Raw genomic sequence first — 25,176 nt, 5'->3', positions numbered from 1 at the left:
GACTTTCAGTGGGGAATCAGTTTCATGGGGATGGGTCAGTGGTGCTGGCATTGATTGTGTCTCTGGGTTCGCCATAACCAGTGCTTTAAATATTAGCATTTTGTAATGGTCTGTTCTCACTTCACTACTATTTTCAGCTACAGAAGAAAGTAACGCAGTGAGCACTGAGATGAAAATTATTGCTGAAGCAGAGGTTCAAATACAGGGACTAATTTATTTTTGTTGGGTTCAGTATGTCCAATGGCTGCACCAAATGGGCTGTCAACAGCAAGATGGGGATAAACACATGAACTCTGGTTAAACTGTTAGTGGAAAATAGTTTTGGATGCTTTATAGCTCAGTTTTACCTGGTTGGGCCACCTTACAAAATCAGCTTACCTGGAAATAGGGAACAAGAGATTTGGGGTTCTCTGTTGCTTAGATGAGAACTGGAGTGCCCTACATGTCTTTCAACAGATTTTAGAAAACTTTACCAAGTACTTCATGCCTTTAGCAGGCCTATTTGTAGTTTGACTAGTGGTCAAAACCTATGCTGCAGCACACTAAGTTTAAATCTATGTTCATCTTCATGCACACAGATTTGTTAAATTTTAAAAAACATTGAACTTGTGAGTTGTTTGAAACACAGAACTGTCTTTAAATCTTGCTGACAGGACATCAGTTCTCCTTATTTTCAAGGTCTGTTTTCTGTTTCCCTTCTTACCTCCCCAAAATCTTGTGTCACTTCAGTCCTGGACAGCAATTCCTACTCCTGTTGGCTCTTCTCCCTGAATGGTGACCCAGTACCCAGCAATAAGATCACTGGGCTGATCATTGCTTCATGTGTCTTCTGAGAGGTGAAATGTTTAAGCCACACATCTCTCCAAGGCAATAAGCGAGCAAAGCATTAAATTAGTGCTAAGATCTTTGCCAGCACTGATTTAAGTAAGAGGGACATGGTGTATTGTGTGTTTGGAATGCAGGCCAAGCAGGGTAAGGCCATTGTGCAGCTGACTCTGGTGTGAAGCAGTAGTGTGTGGTTGGGGAATTTAGGATTTACATACCCGTTTGCCCAGAGAACACAGAGCCAAGACCAAACCTACTCCCAGCATTTTAGTCAGTGCTTGATTAGTTTCTTGATACTCTTTTTAGAATGATTTTTGGGAATCAAAAATTCAGGTCATGATTGAAATTTAAAAGTCAGGAGAAATCTTTTCCTGTGAATTCCATTGCAGTTTGTTATATCACTCAGTTGCCATTGTAGTGATTCCCTAGAATTAATTCCCATTTTTAAAATATCATAGATAATCAAATCAGTTAAGAGCATCAGCTTTTTGTTTATAGTCAGTTCCATGTATTGTAGCTCTTCTCAAAACTATAAATACTCTTGTATTTGGTTAAGTAGTTCTAGCTCTTCACAAACTGCCCTTCATCTCACTACCTTCATGCTGCTCAGAACACACACGCTGAGACATGGAGAAGGAGGAACAGGCTGGGGCAGGTGGGAGGAGAAAACTGCTTTCCTTGGGCTGCATTGTTACACTGTGATTTTAGGTATTTACATTATGGCATACGTGGGGTTCAGCCCTGGGGACTATTTGTTTGCCCTCAGCACTGTCCCTTAGAACACAATGAGGTGCCACAGTTTCCTCAAGAAGCTGAGAATTCAAATAGATTTTTTAAAATTAAATAATAATTCAGAAGCAAGGAAATAGAAATTAAGTGGCTTGCCTGAGGTCAAATGCAACTCAGTGGCAGAGCCCCAGGTGAAGCCCAGCATCTCTGGCTCAAGGCTGGTGCCCTGTTCCAGCGCTGGTTTCTTTCCATGAGAAGCTGGTTTTCCATTAGGTTTTGTTGCTTGAAAAAGAGTTATGGAAGTCACCCTTGGTTTCCATTTTGGTTATTCTGCAAGAGATGTCTTGGTAAGTGTTCTGTACAGGCAAGCTTGAACTATGAATCAGCTGAAATTACTGAAAACACTGTTAATATGCCAGTATTTCTTCCGGAGTTTACCTGTAGATACAAACTGTGCCTTGCACGTCACATTATGGTGGTGATCACTCGGTTTGGCTAAAAGGTGCACAGATAGTAAAACACTGAAAAAATGCTAGTCAGAAATAGTAAATAGTTTAAAAAGAGCAAGGCAGGAATATGTTCCTATTAAATATTCATTGAAAAAGCTTGAATAATGAAAACAATGCTTAAAATAAATGACTCTTAGTAGATAATTAATTAATAAAGTAAATTAGTCTTAAATTGTTTGCTATGGATAGTTAGCCCATTTTAAAAGAATTATCATCTTCCAGACGAATGGCAGATAACTAGTAAATAGGTTTTTCCTGGGAACTGGCTAGAGGGCAGAGCAGCTCTCCACACATCTAAGTTTTAGTCACTTATCATTTTGAAGTCAATGCAGAGCTTCTGGCAGTTTATGTAATCTTAAGCCACTCTTCCCACCTTTGTTGCAGAGTTCTCAGTCAGGTTGAGCCCTTTTTACTTATATCTCTGCTTATTTCATTAAGAAGGAAATATGCTTTTAGTAACAAGGTGTGCCTTTGGCTTTGAGTTATCTTGAGAGAGCAGCTAGATTTTGTCCTCATCACAGAACAGATGCTTCTAAAACACTGCTGTTAAGAATAACCTCAAATAACATGATGTTGGCTGTGAGTTCTCAGATACTTTTTCCCACAGTTGACAAAACCAGTGATAATCTGTGTGTAACTGTCCTGGGTCCCTGAGAGAGAAGTGCCCAAGGCCAGAGGTGGCACTGGAGCCTCCATGTGCTGCTCTGTTGGAGAGGGACCGATTCACCACTGATGGTTGACTCTTCTCGCACGTCAGTGTTTTTTTCCCAGAAGTATCTGGCAGACCATTCTATGAAACTAAATCCTCCTCTCTGTTCTTCCATCTTGTTCAATAGTTTAGCAGGAGAAAGAAGGTATAGAGTAGAGAAACCTAGGGATTTAGGCAAGCATGTCATGCTCTGTAGGACCCGTTTCTGATATCACATTGGCTTTATCCTGACCTGTTTCTAGTTACTGCCATGGACTTAACCTTAAGCGTACTCCACTATTTAGCTAAATGTAAATTAGGTTCTCCTTAAGCATTGTGCATTTATCTAGCAAATAGTAAATAGGATTAGTAGAAGACAACTAATAAACCAACAATAATAATATGTTAGCTGTCTTCTCCCTACAGCCATCTTATTTCCTGCTGCCTTTCCTATGGGATTACAGGTATTCATCTGGTCAAATGTTGTCCTGGTACGTTCCTACAAGGATTTGTTCTGAATGCAGTGCAATTTGCTCATGTCTGTCTGGTATAGTCCAGGGTATTCCTGAGTTAGAGAGTACAAAGAAATTATCTACAGGAGTTAAAAGTAGCGTAGAGAAAGGGGAGAGAAGTGTTTTGTCCTGGGGGGTTGTTTTCTTTTTTTAAATAGGTGAGAAAGGACTATGACAAAAATCCTGCTTAACTCATGAATGCAACCCAACACCTGAATAACTGAAACCAGATTTTGGCCCAATTACTAGAAAGTAATTCTTCTCCTGTCTTTATGACCTGTACTTCTGTTAATAAGAAGCTTCAACTTCATAAAAAGAAATAAAATTCAGCCCTAACTCAGAAGTTAGTTGATAAGGGGAAATGTTTTAGCTTTAAAAAATACACACCCCACTCAGTGAACCTTTGAGACCTGCAAATGTTTAAAAAGAAAAAAAAATCTGCAGCAGCTGCGATTTGAAAAACAACACTTTGACACTAAAAATAAGTAATTTTACTTGTAGGTACCTCAGAGCTTATTTGCAGATAGTTGTACACTCTGAGAAGAAAAAAAAAACCTGTAATAGGCCTTAGGTCAGCTGCATTGATTTAATGCATTACTTAGGCTGCCAGAGCAGAGGTAGAATCTCCTCGCACTGCATTAGGAGCGCCTCAAGCCTCCGTGACTCCTTTTGATCAAATCTCTGTGAAAGATGAGTGTCATGCCCTCTTCCAGCCAGCTGTGAGGGGACTGCCCTGCGACTGGAGGAGCGCGCTGGAGCTCAGCACTGCGGGGCAGCGAGGTGAGAGCTGGCTGCAGAGGTGAGAGGCAGACACAACTTCGTACTGTAGGTCTGGAGAACACCAAGGGGGAGGATCTTATTTCACTCCCCTGTGCACAGCCTGAGCATACATCAGACCTTGAGGTGCTCAGAGTCAGACAAGAGTAAAGAGGCGTGTGATGGTTCTGCCTTAGTACTTGTACAGGCAGGAGTGTTTCCAGTACTTCTTTGTACAACTCACTGAGGGAATGGGAAACTGTTTTATAGCTCTGGAAACATAAGCACAGTAAGAATGTCTGAGGTAAGGAAAGTTCTTTGCAGTTCTATATGAATGTATGTTTTTACTGTGCAACTTTTACTTGTGGCTATGCACTGTGGAGATATAAAAAAATCTTGCAATGATGTTGTTTTGGGTAATGAACAATGGAGATGAGAGCTGTAGGGAGCTGGAGTCTCCATTTCTTAATTACAAAAAGATACTGGGAAAGTGAAAAACTAGTTTCTGTAAAAAATCCAGTTTTTCTTTCTGCTGTGCACTGTAAACAACTGTATGACTTTCTGTTCTACAGTAAGTAATGCAGAATTGCAGGCTGATTATAATAAGCAGAGCCATCACTTATGTAATTGTTTTCCAATTGAAGTAGGAGCATGTAAATCATAAATACTTGACAATGTTTAATTGTACGATTCCTCAACATACATTAATAGCAATAAAATCCGTGATTTGTGACTCAGATGTGCTCTGAGTCAAGTGCTTTAAGCAGATACATTATCATTATCATGACGTACAAATGCACTGAAGAGCACACAACAATGTAATTTCACTATGAAGTTCTTTAGAAATTACCACTAAAGTGGAATCTAACGTATGACCTTTATATACTATTTATTGTTGACTATTTAGCATCCAGAAAATAAGGCCAGTAATTCTTTTCTTAGGATCAGTCTGTTTGTATTTTGGGGCGGGGAGGGGGGGGGGGGGGGGGGGCAAGTACGAATGTGTGTGTGGGGGGGTATGGGATTTTTAAATACATTGAGCTAATTAAGTGTCTTGTATTTTTGTGCATTTAACTTCTTATTTAATTTATTTTGATTTTTTTTCATCACATAGAAAAACAAACATGGTTTAATTGTCAGCTCATACATAATGAGGTTTTGTTAGATGTGTTTAAGATACAGCATTTACTTTCTGGTTTATTAATTGGTCAAATACTTCCAGTCCTCTGTGTAACAAATTCTTGCTTTAAAAATGAGGAGAGGGCAGATCAGTAACCCAGGGGAGGACTACTGATATACACAGGCTGTGGTTTATCCTTCTGTAAAATCCTATGGATAAAAACTGACAGTATTTCCCCCCCTTCCTTTCTTTTCATTTTTTTTCTGTCTTCCTTTTTTTTATTTTTTTAAATGTTTTTCAGGTTTAATAACCTGGGAGCCAGGCAACATTCTGATATTTTGAGGAGGGGGGAGAGAGAAAATAAAATAGTTTTGGTTTAATTTAAAACAAACCATTGTTTGAAAGGCATTTAACAGTCAAATTTCACATCTCATCTAAAGTTGGATTTTACTGTGCTCGTTTAGTTGAGATTGTCATTCAAGCAATTTTTATATAATTTTTTGTAATTCGTGTAACTACTTGGCTTCTTGAACCTCGGGAGCTGATTGTCTTATCTTTGGTGAGCTAACTCTGCGTTATGTTGCAAAACCTTGGGGCATGTTGTGTTTCTTCGTGTTCCTGCAGTCTGCAAGTGAAGTCAGCTTCATTAGTTTCATGATGGCACATCAGTGCATGGCTGGTGTTGCCGCTTCCTTCAAGCTACTCCCGGAGCATGATCTGGGCTGCCTTGGTTTGGATAAGCTTGTAAGGATTTGTCAGCCAGATGTGACAAGATTGTCAAGAGGCAAGTAAAGAAGGAGATCTGATATTAATCAGTGCATAGCTTGGAGCCAAACTTTCTCAAATGCAGTGTAGCAACATGTTCTTCTCATTTACTGCTTCTCTTTGTGGCTATAGAACTGCCACTGTCTGAGTTTGACGGTTAAAAGGGATGCCAGCTAATAGTCTTTAATTGTAAGGATACAATTCTGGGTGGGAAAAGATCATATGCTTCTATTTTTAACATCCTTTTGGAAAATATAGTTCAGTTTGCTGTAAAATATGCAAGTGTTATGTTAGACAAGACTCTGTTTCTGTACTTTTGATTTTAAAACACTGGAATTGTGGCTCAGCTCTCAGTGCTGGAGGAGTGGGAGGTGGGGAGTCTCACTCCACTCCAGGTCATGGGGCAAAGGGGGGGCTAACATTATTTTAAGTACTAACAACAGTGTTGGTTTGCCTTGTACCAGTGATTAGAACAATATACATTGAAGAATACCTTTCTAATTGCTTCTTTTACAGAAAGAGGGAAAATACGGGTTTTTGAAGCACATACTGTATATTCAGTTAAATTATTTACCATTCTGTGTATATTGCTGATAGGTTTTCCTTGTAACCAGTATACTTGTGCAATTCTGTTTGAATGAAATACTAGAGTTTTGAGAAGTTTGCAGCTTAATCAGACTTCTAACAGTAAGTGAACATGCAAAAAAGTAACTAATGCTATGGAAAATACTTTTTTTATATACCTAATACATATGGACTTTTGCTTGCTTGATTTCTTTTTAAGTAATTGTTCTGGGGTTTTTTTGAATACTGAACCTATTCAGAACCCTAAAAATAATGGCAACTGCAAGCATATCCAAACCTGTGGGAGAGCTGAATCTTCACAGAAATAGGATAAAATTATTACAAATGTTTGGCCTCTTCACAGGCCGTACTTTAGCCAAGATGAACTTCTGACTCCTGAGGCTGCAGCAAGGCCTGGCCTTTTGATACCAAATGTCTTGACTTCCAGCTTCCCTGTCTGTTCCTGACACAGTTCAAAGACCTGTTCATACACATTGAGCATGTCCCTCCATTGCTAATCCAACAAGCCAGTGCTTTGTTTGGTTTGCAGTAATAAAGCCTTCATTACGATAATATTAAATATACCTCTGATAAGAACAGAAATGTTCTTATTTTATCTTCGATTACAGCTTTTGTTATATACACATGTTTTAAAAGCACTTTTTGTATGATTAGGCATTTAGGTAAACATTTTTCATGCAGATTTGAGCTAAAGTTTTGGTATGGATCCTGAATTCATTCTTCCAGCAAAATATCAATCAAATGAAAGGAAGAAGAACGGGGTTTGCCCTCTGGGTCATCTCCTGCCCCTTCTGGCTTCAGTGGTGCAGGAACTCTCAGAATTCCTGTGTACTGGCAGCCAGCAGGTTTTGACCTAGGAGATGCTACAGTTGAAGTTTTACAACAAGTGTCATCACTTTTTTAAATTAAGGTTTTATTTCTTATTATTTTGTTGCTAGTGGCCATTTTAAAAAATCTGCTTAGGGACTGAAATTTCAATATTCAGACTCAGAAAAAACGTTATTGAGGGAATAAGGAAAATTGGCAGTTTTTAACAGACTTCAGTCATTTTACAGTAAAGAACAATGACATTTTCATTCCACACTTTAAAACCATGGTAGAATGGCTTCTTTAAACAAACAGAAAAAAAGAAAAAAAATGCAAATGTTTTACTTCATATTTCAAATATAGGGGATTATCTGTGAGAAATCGGTATTTTTTTTGTTTGACAGTAGCTGATGTCTGAAAGCCAGTTAAAAATTTCCTCACCTGTGTTCAGTAAAAAGGGATACTGAGTTTTAAATTGTGAAATTACCAATGGAGCTACACTGTTGTGTAAAATATTGCATAACTAGAGTACCACAGATAGTATCATGTATGTGTACAAATACTGTTTGTGTTTAAAATTTATGAAATTGCATTAAATGGAATTGTGTAACACTAAATATTTCAGAGCGCTGTTACTTTTATTCTTTTTGTCTTTGCTCTGTAACAGCAAAAAGGAAGAGATTTAAGCATGCATATTTTATGGCTTTGAGACTTAAACAGCAGTGTGAAGAGCTGGAAAATTTAGAATTGTCTTTGAAACATTAACTCACCCACATTGCACACATACAACATTTTATAAACTAGGTAAAAATAGTTAAAGACATATTTTAAAAGTCCTGTGGTTGATTTATACTAATATTCCTCATTTCTCTGGTATTTGAGCATTTGTGTTAATAACACTTATTTCTTGTTAACATGGGGCTTGGAGTTAAAGATTTGACTAAACTCCCAACTCGGCTGATTCTGTGATTTGTGACGCAGTTCATGGCTAGGTCTGTAGTTTCAGCATTTATTTAGCATGTCAGCAGAGACAAGTAGTATGTGCACAATGTATTTGTTAAATTAAATACCAGCTAGTGCTTTATCATAAGAAGTTTCAAGCCATTTCTGTCCAGTGACTTTAGCCCTAAACCTGACCAGTTTTTCTCATCAGTAAGCTGCAATCTTTTGCTCATTTTTTAAATCCATTAATAAGAATGATTTTTCCTGTAAATTTATTAAAAAGGGAAGTTACTTTAATATCTTGTGATAGACTCTGTTTAGTACCAATAAAATGTTTGACCCATGCCGGCTAGGGCAGGTATGCTGTGGGAACTGGAGCATCACAGTCAGTTCTAGAATCAAAAGTAAATAGCAACCATAAGATAATGAGAATGTGTTCTTTTTCCTTTCTCAATTTGTATTTCTTCTTTTAATTTTCAAACCAAACGGTAGAAGAGGCTCTAAATACAGTCCCCGGGGTGGACCAAACTGTCTGTCAGCACTCACCTGTTGTTAACAACTGAGATTAATTACAGCATCAGCCAGTCTATCTACAAGTGTGTTGCTGAATGGCAAAGTTAAGGTTTGCTGTCCAGTACTTTTTGTTTAAAGAGTAGCGGCCTGAGTGTGTTGTGCTCACACACACATGCACATTCTTCTCTCTTTATAATTATTTTGACAGTGCCATTAACAAGAGCTGCCCTAAGGGGCCCTTTAGGGTAAGTGACATGCATGAGGAGTGATTTTCATCCCACAAGTTATGCTGTGATTAAAGTTTGGCCTTGTAGATGGGCTCCTTGTGCTCGCTCCCTGTGCAGTGCCCGAGCCTGCCCCGAGTTCCTGCCTGTGCCGCCGGAGCTGCGCGGGGCCCGCACCGCCCGAGCTGGGGCCCGCAGCGCCCTGGGCCGGAGCCCGCACCTCCCCGCACTGCCCCCGGGCCGGAGGGGCTGTGCTCGGTGCGGTGCCCCCGGGCCGGAGGGGCTGTGCTCGGTGCGGTGCCCCCGGGCCGGAGGGGCTGTGCTCGGTGCGGTGCCCCCGGGCCGGAGGGGCTGTGCACGGTGCGGTGCCCCCGGGCCGGAGGGGCTGTGCTCGGTGCGGTGCCCCCGGGCCGGAGGGGCTGTGCTCGGTGCGGTGCCCCCGGGCCGGAGGGGCTGTGCTCGGTGCGGTGCCCCCGGGCCGGAGGGGCTGTGCTCAGTGCTTGTCCCCGCCTCAGCTCCTCGCTCTTAGGACTCTTCTCAGTTAGAAAACCTTAGCGAAGTGGCGACACGCGGACTCCTGGTCCGTAACTCAGTAGCCAGCCCGAACTGCCTTGTAAATCCATAAGCAAGATTGGGGCTATCCTATGAAGGTAGTACTTCCTTACTGAGTTTCTTCACTTCCCCCACTTTTTTGTATGTTTTTGAGATGTTTTAGTCAATTATTACAAGGATAGTTTAGCATTTCAGCTCAAGGTGCTCCGCTGCACCCACAAGAGAGAGATTCGGTCAAATTCTAGGCTGAGACTGGCTCTGTTCAGGACCGCTGAGGGAGAGGGTGATGGGCTGATGCAGCTTTGCTGCAGGATTTGCGTTGTAAATACTCTGTTCCCGTGTATTCTCAGGCTGTGGCTGTTTAAAAGGAGGTCAAGTTTTGGTATCTGACCCCAAATAAACAGGATGAATATATACATAAGGAGCCAGATAATTAATGGGTTGTGTTCCATGGTCTAATCTAGAAAATGTATTCCACTTGTGGCCTATGCGTTCTTTTAGGAGAGAAATCATAACATAATTCCCCCACAGAGAAGAGGTAAGTGGGAGTTGAGTGGTATCAGCACTGGCCAAAATTTTCAGTACAATAGGTGTTAAGTTCAATTCTTAAATCCGTGTTTGGCCTCTGGAGCAAAAGCTTTTTGTCTGTGCTTTTCAAAGGTTTTTGTAGCTCCTGAGCTTGGTAGTGTAGGTGGTTGGTGTGAATGAAAACCAGCCCAGTCACCAAGGAGTCATCGTCAGCTTAGGGACTGATCTGTGAGTGTAACATTGTGTTTAGTGGCACTGTAAGAAGCAAGTTGTGGCCCACCTTCCCCATCTGTCTCCTAAGCAGGAGGAGAGAAAAAAATTTTGCTAAATTATTTTACTAGTAGGCAGTTTGTCAAATGAATCAGCTTAGGCCAGCATGTTAAACATGTCTGTCTGAATGGACAAGGCTGGAGCAATTAGGTGGGTGCTCTTCAGTCTGTCTCATCCAAGTACAACTTGACTTTATTTAATTAACAGTTCAAAATACTGAAGATATCAGACTGTTTTCTGGATACAACAAGCTGTAAGGATTGTTTGCTTCTCATGAAAGTTGTTTGTTGTTAGTGACATTTATTAAATAACTGTATTAGCAGCTTTTACTTTGTAAGAAACAGGTTTTTTGAGATAAGACTGTGGAAATAATGTGTGAAATTCAGTCCAGTATAATTAGAAATCTCAGAAGGGCATTTTTCTTGTTTTAATAATTTTATGTAATTGTTTATTTTAGTCTTAAGTATTTTTAAACTTTATTATAGAAACAGCAGAACTTGCAACAACCAAATATACTGGAGTAGGCAGAAATGTACTGGAATGGAAAGCCCTTTGTTTCAGGGGCTCAGGCTGTGAAAGGCAGGCAGGGGGTGTGTGCTGTGGTCCTGGGGAACACAGCAGGACCTTAAACACGTGGCAGAAGTAACCACCACAATCCTGAGCAGAACATGTGCAAGTTGTAGCACGGGCCAAGTCTTGGTGCAGAGTAACTCTCAAAGGGACCTTGCTGTCAGACCTGTGCACGTGGGTGTGTTTTAGTGCACAATTGCTCCCTTTTCCCCATTCCCTGTGTGTCCTCCCCACAGGCAGCAAAGGGGTTCCATATTCTGTCCATCCTCCAGGCATCCTGTTACCTCTTTGAAGTGAGCATGTCAGGAAGAAGAAAATGGCCCAGAGCCTTTCCTTGAAGATGCTGCAAGGGCCCTCCTAATGGTCTCTACAGGCAGATGGGATTCAGAGCCTTATTAAATGTGGAATACATGGAAACTTTCAAGGAACAATTAGAAGTATAAGGTGCTTAATTGGCAGATATAATACTAATGTGCATTTTAGGCCAAATTGTTGGGCTATGTCTACATAAAGTACCTGCACCATCCAGAGCAGCCCAGCACTTTTTGTGATTGTACTTCGCATATGCTGAAATATATTTTAGTTTCAGTAAACTATAGGGAGCTAAACAGTGTATGTAAAACTGAAGTCTGTCTTCAGGAAGGATAGACACGAGGGCTAAATATGTACTACAGAGTGGATGGGGGGATACAAATACATATGGGATGGAGAAAAAGCCAAATATTAGTCTGGTATGGGTAAGCACAGCTGTGTTGTGATACAGTGAAAATAAGATGGACAAAATGTAAAATGAGAACTTGTTTTAAATCATGACAAAACTGACAGACAGTTATCAGCAGAATATGTCCCTAGGGAAAGTGGCAAAAGTTGCCTGACAAACAATGGACAAAGCAAAGCTTTGCTCATTGTATGATGTGGAAAAGTGTGGTATTGACAGAGATGCTTAAGATAAGAGGGTTTTAATTTGTCTCTGCTTTCAGAGACTGTGCAAAGGATTTAAATACAGAAGTAATCAAAGGTAACTCAGTGATGAAAAAGGAAGACTTACTTGAACTTTGCAAACACAAGAAACCTGGTGGATAACAGTAAAAACAGGAAGGAAAAATTGATAGAAAGACAACTTGACACACACTTATAGTTACTGTTCTCTTTACTAAAAGATGCACACAGATTTGGATTTGGACTCTGAGTCAGTTGTGGCCTGTACTTTTAATTTAAGAGGTGGGAGAGAGATCCAGCGCTTGACTTCCCTTGCAAATCTTTCAAAAGGGGAAAGCCAGAAAATATTTCCAAATAACCAGACCTATGTCCCATGTTTAATTTTATTTCTTCCCCTGCTATAAATCCTGCCTCTTCTTCCATAAGCATCCTTACTGTGGAGCCACTGAAAGTCTTATTTTGCAGAAATGGGACATGTCCCAGTTTTTCCCATGGGATTTGTGCTCACCAGAGTGTGTATCATGGTGGGTTAGATTTGTTCAGTGGGATTCCCTTTTCTGGGAAATGGTGTGATGGCCATAGGAGATGTGGCTGTTGCAAGAAGCTCTCAATAGAGACCATGGAAAGCAGTATCTGTTATAGCTCATGTAATGACTGTTTCTCTCATATACTTGTTTTAAGTAACTCCTATTTCTTCTTCAAGCTTCAAACTTGCATTTTAAACTGATAGGAATTTCTAAGCCCTGCCTGCAAAATTTGTTCCTGTAACCTGGCATCAACTACGCCATTTTGTTGGTAATCCTCATAGCAGAGCAGGGAAGCTCTTGAGCTCTTCAGGTGATGGCAGTAGCTGGGGGGGGAGGAAAGGCAGGAGTTTCCAAAGTGGGGAGCAACCTTATGCTAAAAAGACAAGGTTTTTTCTTAGATCCAGGAAATGCCAAAATGCTGATCTGTGCATTTCTGAGGATAAATACCACCAGGGTAACCTGGGACTTGCTCTTCTATTTTTCTGGTGTCTGCACTTGCAGGTGTCACTGCGTGCACAGAGCCAGACCAGCTTTCCAGCATGAGCAAAGATCTCTACCTCAGTCCTGATAGGGACTTCAATATTTGCTTACTTTTTAATTTATTTCCCGAGCCAAAGTGCTGTTAAACTAGAACCCACTTAACACTGAATGAGATCTGATACACTTACACTGCCCTTCTCTTGCTGCGTTTTCCTGAACCTGTTGCTGTGTGCTGCAAGTGAGCTCAGGTCCCAAAAGGCTTCGGGAGTGCATGGATGGTGTCAAACTTGCTTTAGGAAATGAAGTCTGGTTATGTCCCCAGAATCAGAATGAGTGTGTCCCACTAGCTTGGGCTTTTCTTTAGCTGTGAGGGCTGGGAGTGGGTTGCAAAGAAACGCTCCGTAACTTTTGAAGCATAATCGAAGCCGCATCAATACCTGCGAACAAAGCTGTGAGCAGGAGTGGCTTTCGGGCAGGAGAGGTTAAGATTCAGTGATTAGTAGTAGCTGGATGTTTTACGGTGGCCAGTTCAGTGGTTGGTCTGTGTCTCTTGTAATGAGGAATCATTTGTCTTTAAAAGTCCAGGATTCATTCCCACAGTCACACTGGTAAAACCACAGAAAATTTTGATCAGAATTTTCAGCTCTATTTTTAAAAAAAAAATTAAAGAAGTGTAGCTGAAAATGGATTTGGAAAGATCCATTTGTGGAGGAGAGTGTGACTGGAAAGCAGTAACAAGATCCTTGATGACAGCGTAAGACTTACTTTTTTAGACTTCTACCTTGTATTTCTGGAGAATGAAACTAAAGAATGATGTGAACAAAAGGCTTGTACTTTAAAAAATTCCACTTTAATTTCCATCTACCTTTTCCAATCCTTTAATTACAATTTTCAGGCTTTACATGTATGCAATCCAGAAAGTTGTCCTTTGTTCTGTAGGATAAAATTGTGTGTACATTCCACTTGTTGGGAAAATAAAGCTTATTAAAAGACTTGATGTAATTACAGTACCTTAGAATAGGCGTATTGAGGATTAACAGGCCAAAGGCAAGGGTATTATTGTCATGAAGTTTTGCTACATTTCTCTTCATTAAAGTCTGATATAAGTGAATTTTGGAGATAATCAAAGTGCATCTTTTACAAATACTTTTTTAAGTTGTACAGTGAGTGACAATTTAAAATTGTGACTCATTATTTTAGAAGTTAATTTTGCCATGTTCTACATTTGCTGTGACTATATTAAACCAAATGTTGCTAGAAAAGTTTTAGAAGACAGACTATGACAGGCGCAAATGAAGGGAAATGCTACAAACCTGAAAATCACACTTGTTTCTTTTAGGGATTCTTTCAAGTAATTTTTTAAGTCAGTGACAGATCCCTGATTTGAGGGTACACCTTTGATATGTTAGCAATGTGCAAGCTAACTATGTGTAAGACTAGTTTTCAGAAGCAATAATGTATTGACTTTAGAGGGGATCAGTTCAATATTTAAAATAGAAGGGAACTCTACTCCCTTTTTAACAGCCACTTTCATGTATGTAAAACAAAATATCCTCCTTTTACTTGTTGTGGTTTTTGGATGTGCAGTCTTCTACACATACATGCGAAAGCAAAATAAATACATTACCATATACAAGCTCTTACACAAAACTGCAAAATTTGGTGTGACATACCTTTCTTATGTATGTACAAAAATTAAGTAGAAAAAATAGTTTTAAAGGTCAGTGGTTTGTGGAACATGTCCAGAAGAAAAGGAATGACAAAAATTTTGAAATCTCAATTAACTTATCATCATGACAGCTTTTTTCATTGTGCATATTTGTGTTACTTCTTGCAGAAAAAGGAAGCACTCCTTTGTAATTTGTCTGAAGGAAGTGCAGAAGTTGCATTTATGGAGTGCACTGTAGCTCACCAAACCTAGCAGGGTCGCCTGTGGAAAGTGTTGTGTCCACACAAGTTACAGAATATTGTGTATGAACAGAAGTAGAAGGCTTGAACTGCATTATTGTTTGATGTCTTGTGATAGAAGTAAATCAGCAGCCAACTACATATTTTTTCCTCTCTAACCTTTCTTTAAGAAAGGTATGGTTTTTTATTGTTATATGGAAGTATTTTAGCATCTAAGTGAAAATACATCCTCCATTAAAGTGAAGCAATTCACACTGTGCAGGGTATTGATGTGTGTTTTACGACTTTATGGGGAGCATAGAGCTTTTCTCAAGAATTCAGTGTTTTGCAATGTCTCCTTTAAAAGATTAAAGGCAAAGTGATTCAGAGATTTCTACAGCCCTGTTTCCACTTGTTCCAATCCCTGAAATACAGATGAATCTCAGCACCAAACACTGCAGTCTGGAGTTTTGCATGTAAACCACCTTCTGGATAAGCCAGATACTGAGATTTTAAAATCTCAGTCTAAACCCATTACTATAAAGCACTAGACATCCAAATGTTGTGAACGTGCTTGTTTGTAGTAGGATTATGTATGTAGTGTCCTCTTCTGCCTCCCTTAATTAATATTCTGTTTATGTGGGAACTGTTCTCAGTATCAAAACCAGGCAATGCAGAATCCTAAAATGCTTTGGTCTACAGAGCTTTAACTGGGACCTCCAAGATGTCTGTTTGCCTTCTCCAGCAGATGGGCACATACAGTAGAAGGCATGTACTCCAGGAAGCAAGTTTGCATCACCTTGTTGATTAGGGATATCTGAATACTAATTTGATTTACATTATACATGACCATGGTGAGAGTAAAGTGATGCACAACTTGAACTGTGCGACTGGTTGCTCTCTGTGTGCTCTATTTTGCTTTCAAGCATTTCCCTTTACAAAATGTGATTGTTTAGTCTTTGAGGAGTTGCGGTACCTTTTGGTGAGGTTTGTTGCTGAGGAGCATTAGGGAGCTCTGGTGTAGTTGCCAGAATACATCTATTCCATGTGGATCCTGCATGTGTAAGGCATGACATCTTCCTATATTGCAGTATGGAGTTCCAGCAAGACTGCAAGAGAGGGGGACATTTCCTCAGTATATCTTTCTTTTCAAACCTTCCTGAAAAAGTGATCATACATGAGCATCATAGCTTAGATGAATGCATAATTTCTGGCACTTTTAAAGTGTTATAAAGATCCTTCTGCCTAAATAAATCCACAGAAGTTTTGCTGTGTATATCATTAAATATATTCTGTAATATTCTGGTGTTGCAGCTGGTGACCAATTCTGTTTCATCAGAGATAGTCTTGTATAACTCCAGTTTTGCCTGGATTACTTACACTGCATGTTGGTAGGTACGTGCTGGTATATTAACTCTATCTTCATATGGATTTTATAGGTGTACTGTCTGTGTATAATCTGCACACTCTAAATGGTGCTTATATATCACATATCATCCTTTTTATTGATCTCCAGGCCATCCGATGCACTCTCGTGAACTGTAGTTGTCAATGTTTCAAACCTGGGAAAATAAATCAGCGACAATGTGACCAGTGCCGGCATGGATGGGTAGCACATGGTAATATTTGTTTTTGCAATCTATAGAAAACCATTTAGGATCCTCCTCACTCTAACATGCTTTTTGTGTCAACTCTCAACCCTCCCACTGCAATATTAGTTACGTTAAATTTTACCTCTCTCATGTGACTCAAGTTTTATTTATATTTTGTGATTTTTATTTTCAGCCCTGAGCAAATTAAGGATTCCCAACCTCTACCCATCAAGCCAAGTAGAAATAGTTCAATCCAATGTTGTCTTTGATATCAGTAGCCTCATGTTATACGGAACCCAAGCCATTCCTGTGCGCCTTAAAATTCTGCTAGATCGGCTTTTCAGTGTTCTGAAGCAGGAAGAGGTGATACAGATTCTCCATGCTCTGGACTGGACACTACAGGATTATATACGTGGATATGTGCTACAGGTATTCAGAGGAGCTTTTTTAATATAAATATGATTGTTAAGTAGTTTTTCTAGCTTAATCTTCTCAGTGGTTTACAATGTGTTAACAGCATGGCACATCTGAAAGGCAGTAATAGACCTGTACAGGCGTAACACCAGAAAAGACAAGGGTGGATTTTTGGTCATTACTCTCTTCTTTTTGGTCAGACTTAATTGAAATCTTCCTACTTGCTCAAATCTGTGAAGAAAGGTATGCAAAGATAAAAAGTTACTGGGAATGTACCAAAGTAAAGGCTTCAGAATTTTCTCCAGTATTATTTAAACAGTGAATTTGCTTTCATACAGCAGAATAATATATCAAGAAATAAACTTGCCATCATCTTAAACACCAGGGAAAATATTCATCTCTGGTGTAATGCTACTGACCTTACTGGAGCTACAGCAGGGATGTATTTGGGCCCGTGTGCTTGCACTGGTGTTAGTCCTTGCTGCTATGGAAGTTACCTTTTATGTAGAGTAACATTATGATCTTACATTATGACACGAATCAATATTTAATGGTCTTGATAATCTTGCTTTTTAGTGTTAGGATTAAAAATATGGAATCAATTACCTTGAACCTCTACCACATGAAAAATTTATAATGTTACATTCTTCATCATCTTAGCAACTCTTACATGCACTGTGAAAAATCTCAGTAGGCCATCAAATACATGTTCTGTGATAAAATATTTATTGTAGTTATTGGGAAAAGTTAGGCATAGCTAGAGTTTGAAAGAACTCCAACACTAGTGTAATTACAGTTGTGCTCTGTGAACGCTGGCAATAGATCAATACAGGTTCATTTGTTCTCTGATCTTAGTTGCTTGGAAGATTATTAAACTTGCAATGAAAGAATACTTGACTTAAAAGAGGAGCTAAATCTTGGTCTGATTGCTCCATCTCTGCTGTCTGTACTTACAGGATACTAACTGTTGTTCAAATAACGTGTCTTAATTTTTGTGGAAAAAATAGTTTATTGGAAGGTATTACTGTCAGTTCAGAAAGAAACAGTATCACCCATGTGGTAAAATTTGGAAGAAATTAGCACAGAATTGGCATTAATCTCATTAGATGGAATGTTTTTATCATTTCTCTAGAGATGAAATTTTAGTCCCTGAAAAAATGAGAGATTTGAGGAGAGGCATTTTTCATTTGCCTTAATTGATATGTGATTCATTTAAATGTATTTTTGGTTTTAGGACGCTTCAGGAAAGGTTCTGGATCACTGGAGCATAATGACCACTGAAGAAGAACTGGCTACTTTGCAGCAGTTTCTTCGCTTTGGAGAAACTAAGTCCATTGTAGAGTTAATGGCAATTCAAGAGAAAGAAGGGCAATCAATTATAATACCACCACCTACTGCCAATTTGGATATTAGGGCATTCATTGAGAGCTGCAATCCACACAGTCCTAATTTTTCTACTTCCTTGGACAAAATGAGTCCCACCAACATTCATCCCTTTGAGAACCTTGTCAATAACATGGCTTTCATGCTGCCATTTCAGTTTTTCAGTCCAGTGCCTCCACCCTTGATAGGTTCACCACCAGAAAGACATTTGATTGAGCAAGGTCAAGACCATGGCAATGAAACCAAACAAGATCTTCAGATACCATTTTCTGAAAGCAGCTTCTTAACTTCTAGTTCTGCACCATTTCAAGTTGAAAATGAGAGGAGCATAAATGGTCTGGATGTCACTAAAACAGAAGATGATGCCCTTTTAAGTGAATCCAGTTCACATAATACAGCAGCAAAGCTTGAAATGGCAGCACTATCTCCAGAAAACAAAATTAAATCCGTTGAAAAAAATGGTGCTGGGCCAAGGAAAGGGCGTGTTTTCTGCACTGCATGTGAAAAGACGTTTTATGACAAAGGTACTTTGAAAATACATTACAATGCTGTTCATCTGAAGATAAAGCACAAATGCACCATTGAGGGCTGCAATATGGTATTTAGCTCTTTGCGCAGCCGAAATCGTCACAGTGCAAATCCAAACCCCAGACTTCATATGCCAATGAATAGAAATAACAGGGATAAAGATCTGAGAAATAGTTTGACCATTGCTGGACCTGGAGACAGTAAAAGGACAGAATTTACAATTTTAACTCCGGATAGCAGAACTATATCCAGCTATGCCAGCTCTTGTACAGATTCAAAAGGTCAGGCTGGATTTTCCAGTATTGGGCATAATGGTGTTCTCTTTCCAAACCTGAAGACAGTACAGCCTGTTCTTCCTTTTTACCGTAGTCCAGTCACACCAGCTGAGCTTGCTAACACTCCAGGTACTCTTCCTTCTCTGCCCCTTGTTTCTTCCTCAATACCAGAGCAGCTTGTTTCAAATGAATTGCCATTTGACGTGCTCCCCAAGAAGAAGTCTCGAAAATCGAGCATGCCGATCAAGATAGAGAAAGAAGCTGTTGAGACACCCAACGAAAGTAGTGATGTTGCCAGTTCTGAAGATGACACACGTCTGCAAGTGGTAAGCGATGGAGAGCTTGAGACCTGTGAGCATAAGATAGAGAAGCGAGTGACCGACAGGGTGGAAAAGCACCCCCATTCAGGTAATTCATGGAAATCTCTCTCTGGGGTAGAGGGCCCAAATTATTTTGAATCTGTCTTTGCGGCAAATAACAAATACATCGAGGATATCTCTGAGAATGAATTGCAACAGTGTGAGAAAGAGGCTAAACCAGAAGAAAACCAACCATTAAAAATAGTTTCCCATGAGATTATATATGAAGATCCAAAACAGCACCACAATGATGTTATAAAACCAATGACTGAACCCCCCATGTATATTAAAGAGCAGTCAAAGCACAGGATTCCTAAAAATGACTGCCCTGAATTGCAACACCACTTGCTGACCGGGGGCTTTTTCAGCACTTTGTCAAACAGGGGTGCTGCCATTCCTTGTTTTGAAGACTCTAAAGATATGGATCATGTCAGTCAACATGCACTAGGGATTCAGAAGGAAGAAAGCCGCTTTCATTGTGACATCTGTAAGAAGACTTTTAAAAACCCTTACAGTGTAAAAATGCATTTTAAAAATGTACATCTCAAAGAAATGCATATTTGCACAGTTGAGGGCTGTAATGCTGCTTTCCCTTCTCGTAGAAGTCGAGACAGGTAAGAAAATTATAAACAAAATTGTATTTATTTTACCATCACAATGGAGCCTAACTTGAAATTAAAATGAGTGTTTGAGGAATGGAGCCTGCAAATATTTTCTGTGTATCCTCGTATAACAGGTATGATAGCTTATCAGAACATTCATGAAATGAAAATTCATTGAAAGAAACATTTCCTTTCCACTAGACTACAAGGTATTAAATAAAGCCATGGAAATTTCATAACTGATAAAGACTGCAATAGTTGAAAGAATACTTTAGAACATAAAAAGAAAGCCACAAGGGTATGAATTCAGCAATTTTCCAGTAGATGCATGTGTGGACTTACATGTTTAATATGTACTTTCATGTATATTTTAATGCATACAATGTTCTTTAATGGAAAAGCAATGAGATCAATTCAGGGTATCTTCACTTGCCCTGGTCCTTGCTTGTGCTCAAGGATTTGCAACAGCCTGGTGAGAAGAAGTCCATAAGAAAAGCAAGATTAGTCTTTTGTCAGTATAAAAGTAGCATTATGCAGTGGTAGTCTGCATCTAACACTGTCTGGTGTGTGTCCACATCATTAGTGCTTCTCTGTGAGGTTACATACTAATTCCTAAACTATATCACAGCCTTGATTCAGTGTCCTGTGAGCAGCATGTACTGTGTTGCATTCATTTTATTTCAGCCTTCTGCATGTAGGCTGAGAAACAAGAACTGAAGTTCTGTTGTTCACCAGCAGTTGTGTATCTGAATCCGTCAGTGATAGGTACCAAACCTATTCAAGTACAACAAAGTGTTGTAAGTTTTCCAAGTCTCTGTAAGAGTGTTAAAGCAACTTTTGGCTGCAAGAAGCACGCCTGGATAGTAGTTCGGAGTGACACAAGGTTTAGATTGTCTGTAATCTGCTAGGAGTGCTGGAGCCAGCTGATGCAGTCCAGAGAGAGGATGGGCCGGTCTCTGAGGACTGGCCGCTGCATCTGAGATGCACAGATTGATCTGCTGCTGGCAGGGCTTCATTCCCTGGTCTGCTGCCTGCATCTTCCCAGATGTGAATTCCTCTCCCTGTAATTGCGATATGGGCCACAGGAAAGAAAGCCAGCAGTAAGATTTGCATCCACATGCCACAAATTCCTTCCCACACCAATATATTCAGATAGGCTTTAACATAGGTGCTTTTGGAGGATGGTTTATTTAAGGGGAAAAAAAGGCAAAGTTAACTCAGAAGAAAGTTCACAAGCTTTGTACACAACAATAGTTGTTTGGAACAACTTTGCAGAAGTTTCTAGACTTTAATGTACTGTGACTGCAAGTGCGAAATATTTCTGTGCCTTTTGGAACTTTTCATGGTTTTGATTAAACCATGATGACAAGAGGAAAAACAAATATTTTGCCAGTCTTACAATCTTCTAGACAGAGCCTGGCAGTTCCCAGGAGCTGATTGATAGTATTCAATGGGAAGTAGTGATTTTGTATGTTTGGGTGATTTTGAATCCAGGGATGCCCGTTTGAACGTGGCAAATTGCATATAATTCAGTATACCTTTTTTCAAGGAAAAGCTGTGTACTGATGGTACAGCTGCATCCTGGCACATGGTTGTGGTACTTGAGATCATCAACAGTTTTGCAGACTCAGGTGTCACTCCTTTCCTGCTTTGTCCATTGCAAAAGAATCTTGTTTCTTATCCCTCTCAGCCCATTCTCTGATCTCAGTTCAGTTTGCAGGTTTTTAGTCTGTCCCCCAACGCTTTTAGGCCCAGCACTAGATCTAGCAGAGCAGACAGCTGTCCACAATGCAGGAGAGAATCTGAAACACTGATTTCTGTGGAGTTAATTGATACATCCCCGTGTGAGCAAGTTCAGAAACCCAGTCACATGTGTAAATTGTCCATGTGCACTCCCAGTGTGGCAGTTGGTCAGATTAGAAGTATACAGTTCATGCATGCTACTAAATACTGATTTTTTTCTTTGTTAATGGTCATTTTGAAACAGCTGTTAAGTGAGGCAAAACACTTTCTTGCTAAGCTTGTCTTTGTTCTTCTAGACATAGTTCAAACCTAAATCTTCATCATAAGCTTCTGACTAAAGATACACTGGAATTCAACAACCATTTCAATGCAACATACCTCTTGAAAGACATGGCTAAGGAGTTTTGCCAAGATGTCTCTTTAAAACAACATGTTGGACATACTTCTGTAATCTTCAAAGGAATGAACAGAACAGGCAGCTACGTTTTTCCAATGAGCAAAATTAGAGAACCCTGTTCTGAGAGTTATGGATACGATCCATTAAATGATGGAGCTGTTCTGGATCTAAGCACTACTTCCAGCATTAAATCTGAGAGCAGTGCTCATTCTTCTTGGGATTCTGATGGAGGAAGTGAAACGTGCACCATGGCCTTGGATGATAGTGATGAAAGCTGTGAAGGACCCAGCCTAATGCCTAATGATGAACTCTACCAAGACTCTACTTTAATTGAGAAAGCTAATCAAAACTTTACAAATTTACCTTCCAGTTTGCCAATAACTTGTCATATATGTCAAAAAACATACAGTAATAAAGGAACTTTCAGGGCTCATTACAAAACTGTGCATCTCCGCCAGCTCCACAAATGCAAAGTCCCAGGTTGCAACACAATGTTTTCATCTGTTCGCAGTCGGAACAGGCACAGTCAAAACCCCAATCTGCACAAAAGTCTGGCTGGGTCACCAACTAGTTTAGAGTAAGATCAGACTGATCTTAATTTATTTCTGCTAAGAATTAATCATTTCAATTAAGGAATGTGTTAACATTTGTTTTATTGAAACTCATTTGACTTCTCGCCCGTTCAACAACCACAGTCAAATTCTTTTCTCCTGTGTGTGCTCTCCAGCAGTCTCAGTTACCAAAAGTTTGGTGCTGTAGTTTTTGTGCAATTGTTTGGGTTGATGTTGAATAGCTAAAACTTCTGTAAGGAAAAGAAGACATCTTAGAAATGGGAGAAATATGGAGACATTAACTAAAGTATTTCTGATACCTGTGAAGTATTATTTGCCAAAAATAGGAGCTTCAAGTTAGAACCATCATCCCTTGTGTTTATATGTTAAATGAGTTGTTATGCTATGTAAGAAAAGGGTAACAATTGGGGTGAGTTTCCTCTGATTGGTTTGAGAGTTTTGGGTCTACTATTTTGTTCCTGAGACCTTAGTCTGAAGCTCACTTGCAGTATTAGTGGAACATATTTGCAGGTTACTATATCCCAAAATCCAAAAGAGAAAATAGAGAAAAATTTGGGACAACTTTGCATACAGTCCAAATCTTCTGAAAATTGTGCAGTCTTTACTCTTGTTGCATTTCCCTTGAATAGAAATTGCAGTATTTTGGATTTCTTAGAATTTAATACTATTTGTTTTGCAAGAGGAGGGCAGGATTGCCTGAATAAATCTGAGACATTCTAATAAATTATAGTGATAGAAAGAATTAATAGGTTGAGCTAAAATTTCTAAGCCACAACAAATGCATCCATAAAATAGAGAGGAGGGGTGTGGAAATTAGACCCTTTAATTTAAAATGCACTTTTTGAGTTCCACTTTCAGGAAGGGAAAAGCTTTTGTTATAAATTGGAAAAAAAAAGAAAAGAAAAGAAAAAAATGGGGGAAAAAAGGAGGAGGGAAAAGCCCATAACCAAATATCCAAACTGCTTTAACAGTCTGAAGGTGCAATTCTAAGCCTTTGAAAGAAAGAGATAAAATGGATGCAGTAGATATGTTTCATGATTCAGCATTTAGTGTTTCTCTTACCAGTGGGGGATAAAACATGTTGATCTTTTTAACAATAGAAGAATGCCTATTCACACCTCCTTTTAATAAGAACATTGTTCAATATCTGTTAAAATGTTTCATATCTTTGTTCTTGCCCCTGTAACTAACAGTATTCTGCATTACATTCTATGCACTTAAGAAGACTGGCCTTGCATTGTATTTAAAAAATACTTTAATATTTAATTTGTAGTCACATCATACAAATGCTGTGTGTGTGCTTGTGATGTGTCTTCTTTGAGTGAATCATTTCCAAAGAGGAAAAGAAATAAAAAGGCAAGTCTTACAGTACGTTTTTTACTTTAATTCACCATTGGAAATCTGTTGATCAATTCCAGTATGCAAGCATGACACTGACAGCACAATCTGTACATATTATACCAAAGTGCTTACAGTATTTGTTGTTTCTAGAACTAGTCTAGTTTTCCAGTATAACTGGATCTTAAGTCTTTATTTTGTGACTGAATAAAAATAGACTGAAATTTGGGATATATGTAGAAAGAATAGAACAATGCTATTGCCATATGTGTTGATGTTTAACTTATTCTAAAAAAAATACTATGGTATTGTAACCATTTCATGTTGTATAAAAGAAACAAAGTGGACTGAATATTTCACTAATTCTTTTGAAAACTGGTTTGTGTGTGAGTTTGGGTTATGCAAGGAAAAATCCTGACACAGTTGTAAATGTTTGTGCTCACTAGAAATGGTTTCCATGCATTGTGTAAAGTAATCTTCTATTTTTTTAATTTACTGTAGGTTTATGTGATATTTAAAATAATTCTTTTGTGCTTGAAGCTGTCAGGAAAAGTTACTATCCTGCGGAAAGTTGTGCCATTGCTTTGAGGTTTTGTGTTTTGGGGGGAGTTGGTGTTTGGGGTATTTGGGGGGGAGTTGGGTGGTGTTCGTTTTGTTGAGGTTTTTTGTTGTTGTTCTCTTTGTTTTTTTAATAGAAACTCATATCAGTGGAGGTCACAGTGTGCAAGCTAAGGGCACAACCACAGGAGACACAATTGCTCCCAGCCTTTTGATAGTATAAATCAATTATTTGTTATCCAGCTATTTCAAGCTTTTTCTTAAATATATATATATAAACTTATTTGTTTAATCACAAACTGTGTTTTTTTGAATCAAAATGTGATGTAAACTAATGCTGTAATGCCCATTTATTTAGTTTTCACTGTGTCAAAAAAAGGAAACACGTTTGTATACCCTAATAATTTTGTATGTGTTAATAAAAACAAATAATAATGCCTCTGGTTGATTCAGAAAAGTAGGCTTTTGTGATTGAAAATACTACTATTCTTAACTTTTATTTAAAAAAAAACTCTGAAAACACACTCCATCTGTAGAGAGCACTGTTTTGACAACTGTTCATATTCTGTAATAAGGAAGTGTCTTTTTTTAATGAGCCGTTAGAAATAATGTAATAAATGTTGCCAGATAACTTTTTTTTCTTTTGTGCAGTAGGCAAGGGTAGAGATAAGTTTAGATGCCATCAGC

The 25,176-nt window shown here is 39.0% G+C and overlaps 1 protein-coding gene across 1 annotated transcript; it reads left to right on the top strand.

Moving 5' to 3' along the window:
- Positions 1-4,137: 4,137 nt before the first annotated feature.
- On the top strand, positions 4,138-24,926 carry BNC1 (basonuclin zinc finger protein 1). The gene is made up of 5 exons (XM_071568588.1): positions 4,138-4,323; positions 16,245-16,347; positions 16,514-16,749; positions 17,969-19,893; positions 21,921-24,926. Exons 1-5 carry the CDS (start codon positions 4,315-4,317, stop codon positions 22,600-22,602), a joined length of 2,955 nt encoding a protein of 984 aa, XP_071424689.1. The 5' UTR covers positions 4,138-4,314; the 3' UTR covers positions 22,603-24,926.
- Positions 24,927-25,176: the final 250 nt, after the last annotated feature.

This window comes from Pithys albifrons, chromosome 13 (genome assembly GCF_047495875.1).
Source record: "Pithys albifrons albifrons isolate INPA30051 chromosome 13, PitAlb_v1, whole genome shotgun sequence".
Lineage (NCBI taxonomy): Eukaryota > Metazoa > Chordata > Aves > Passeriformes > Thamnophilidae > Pithys > Pithys albifrons.
This window is presented reverse-complemented; position numbering and strand designations above follow the sequence as displayed.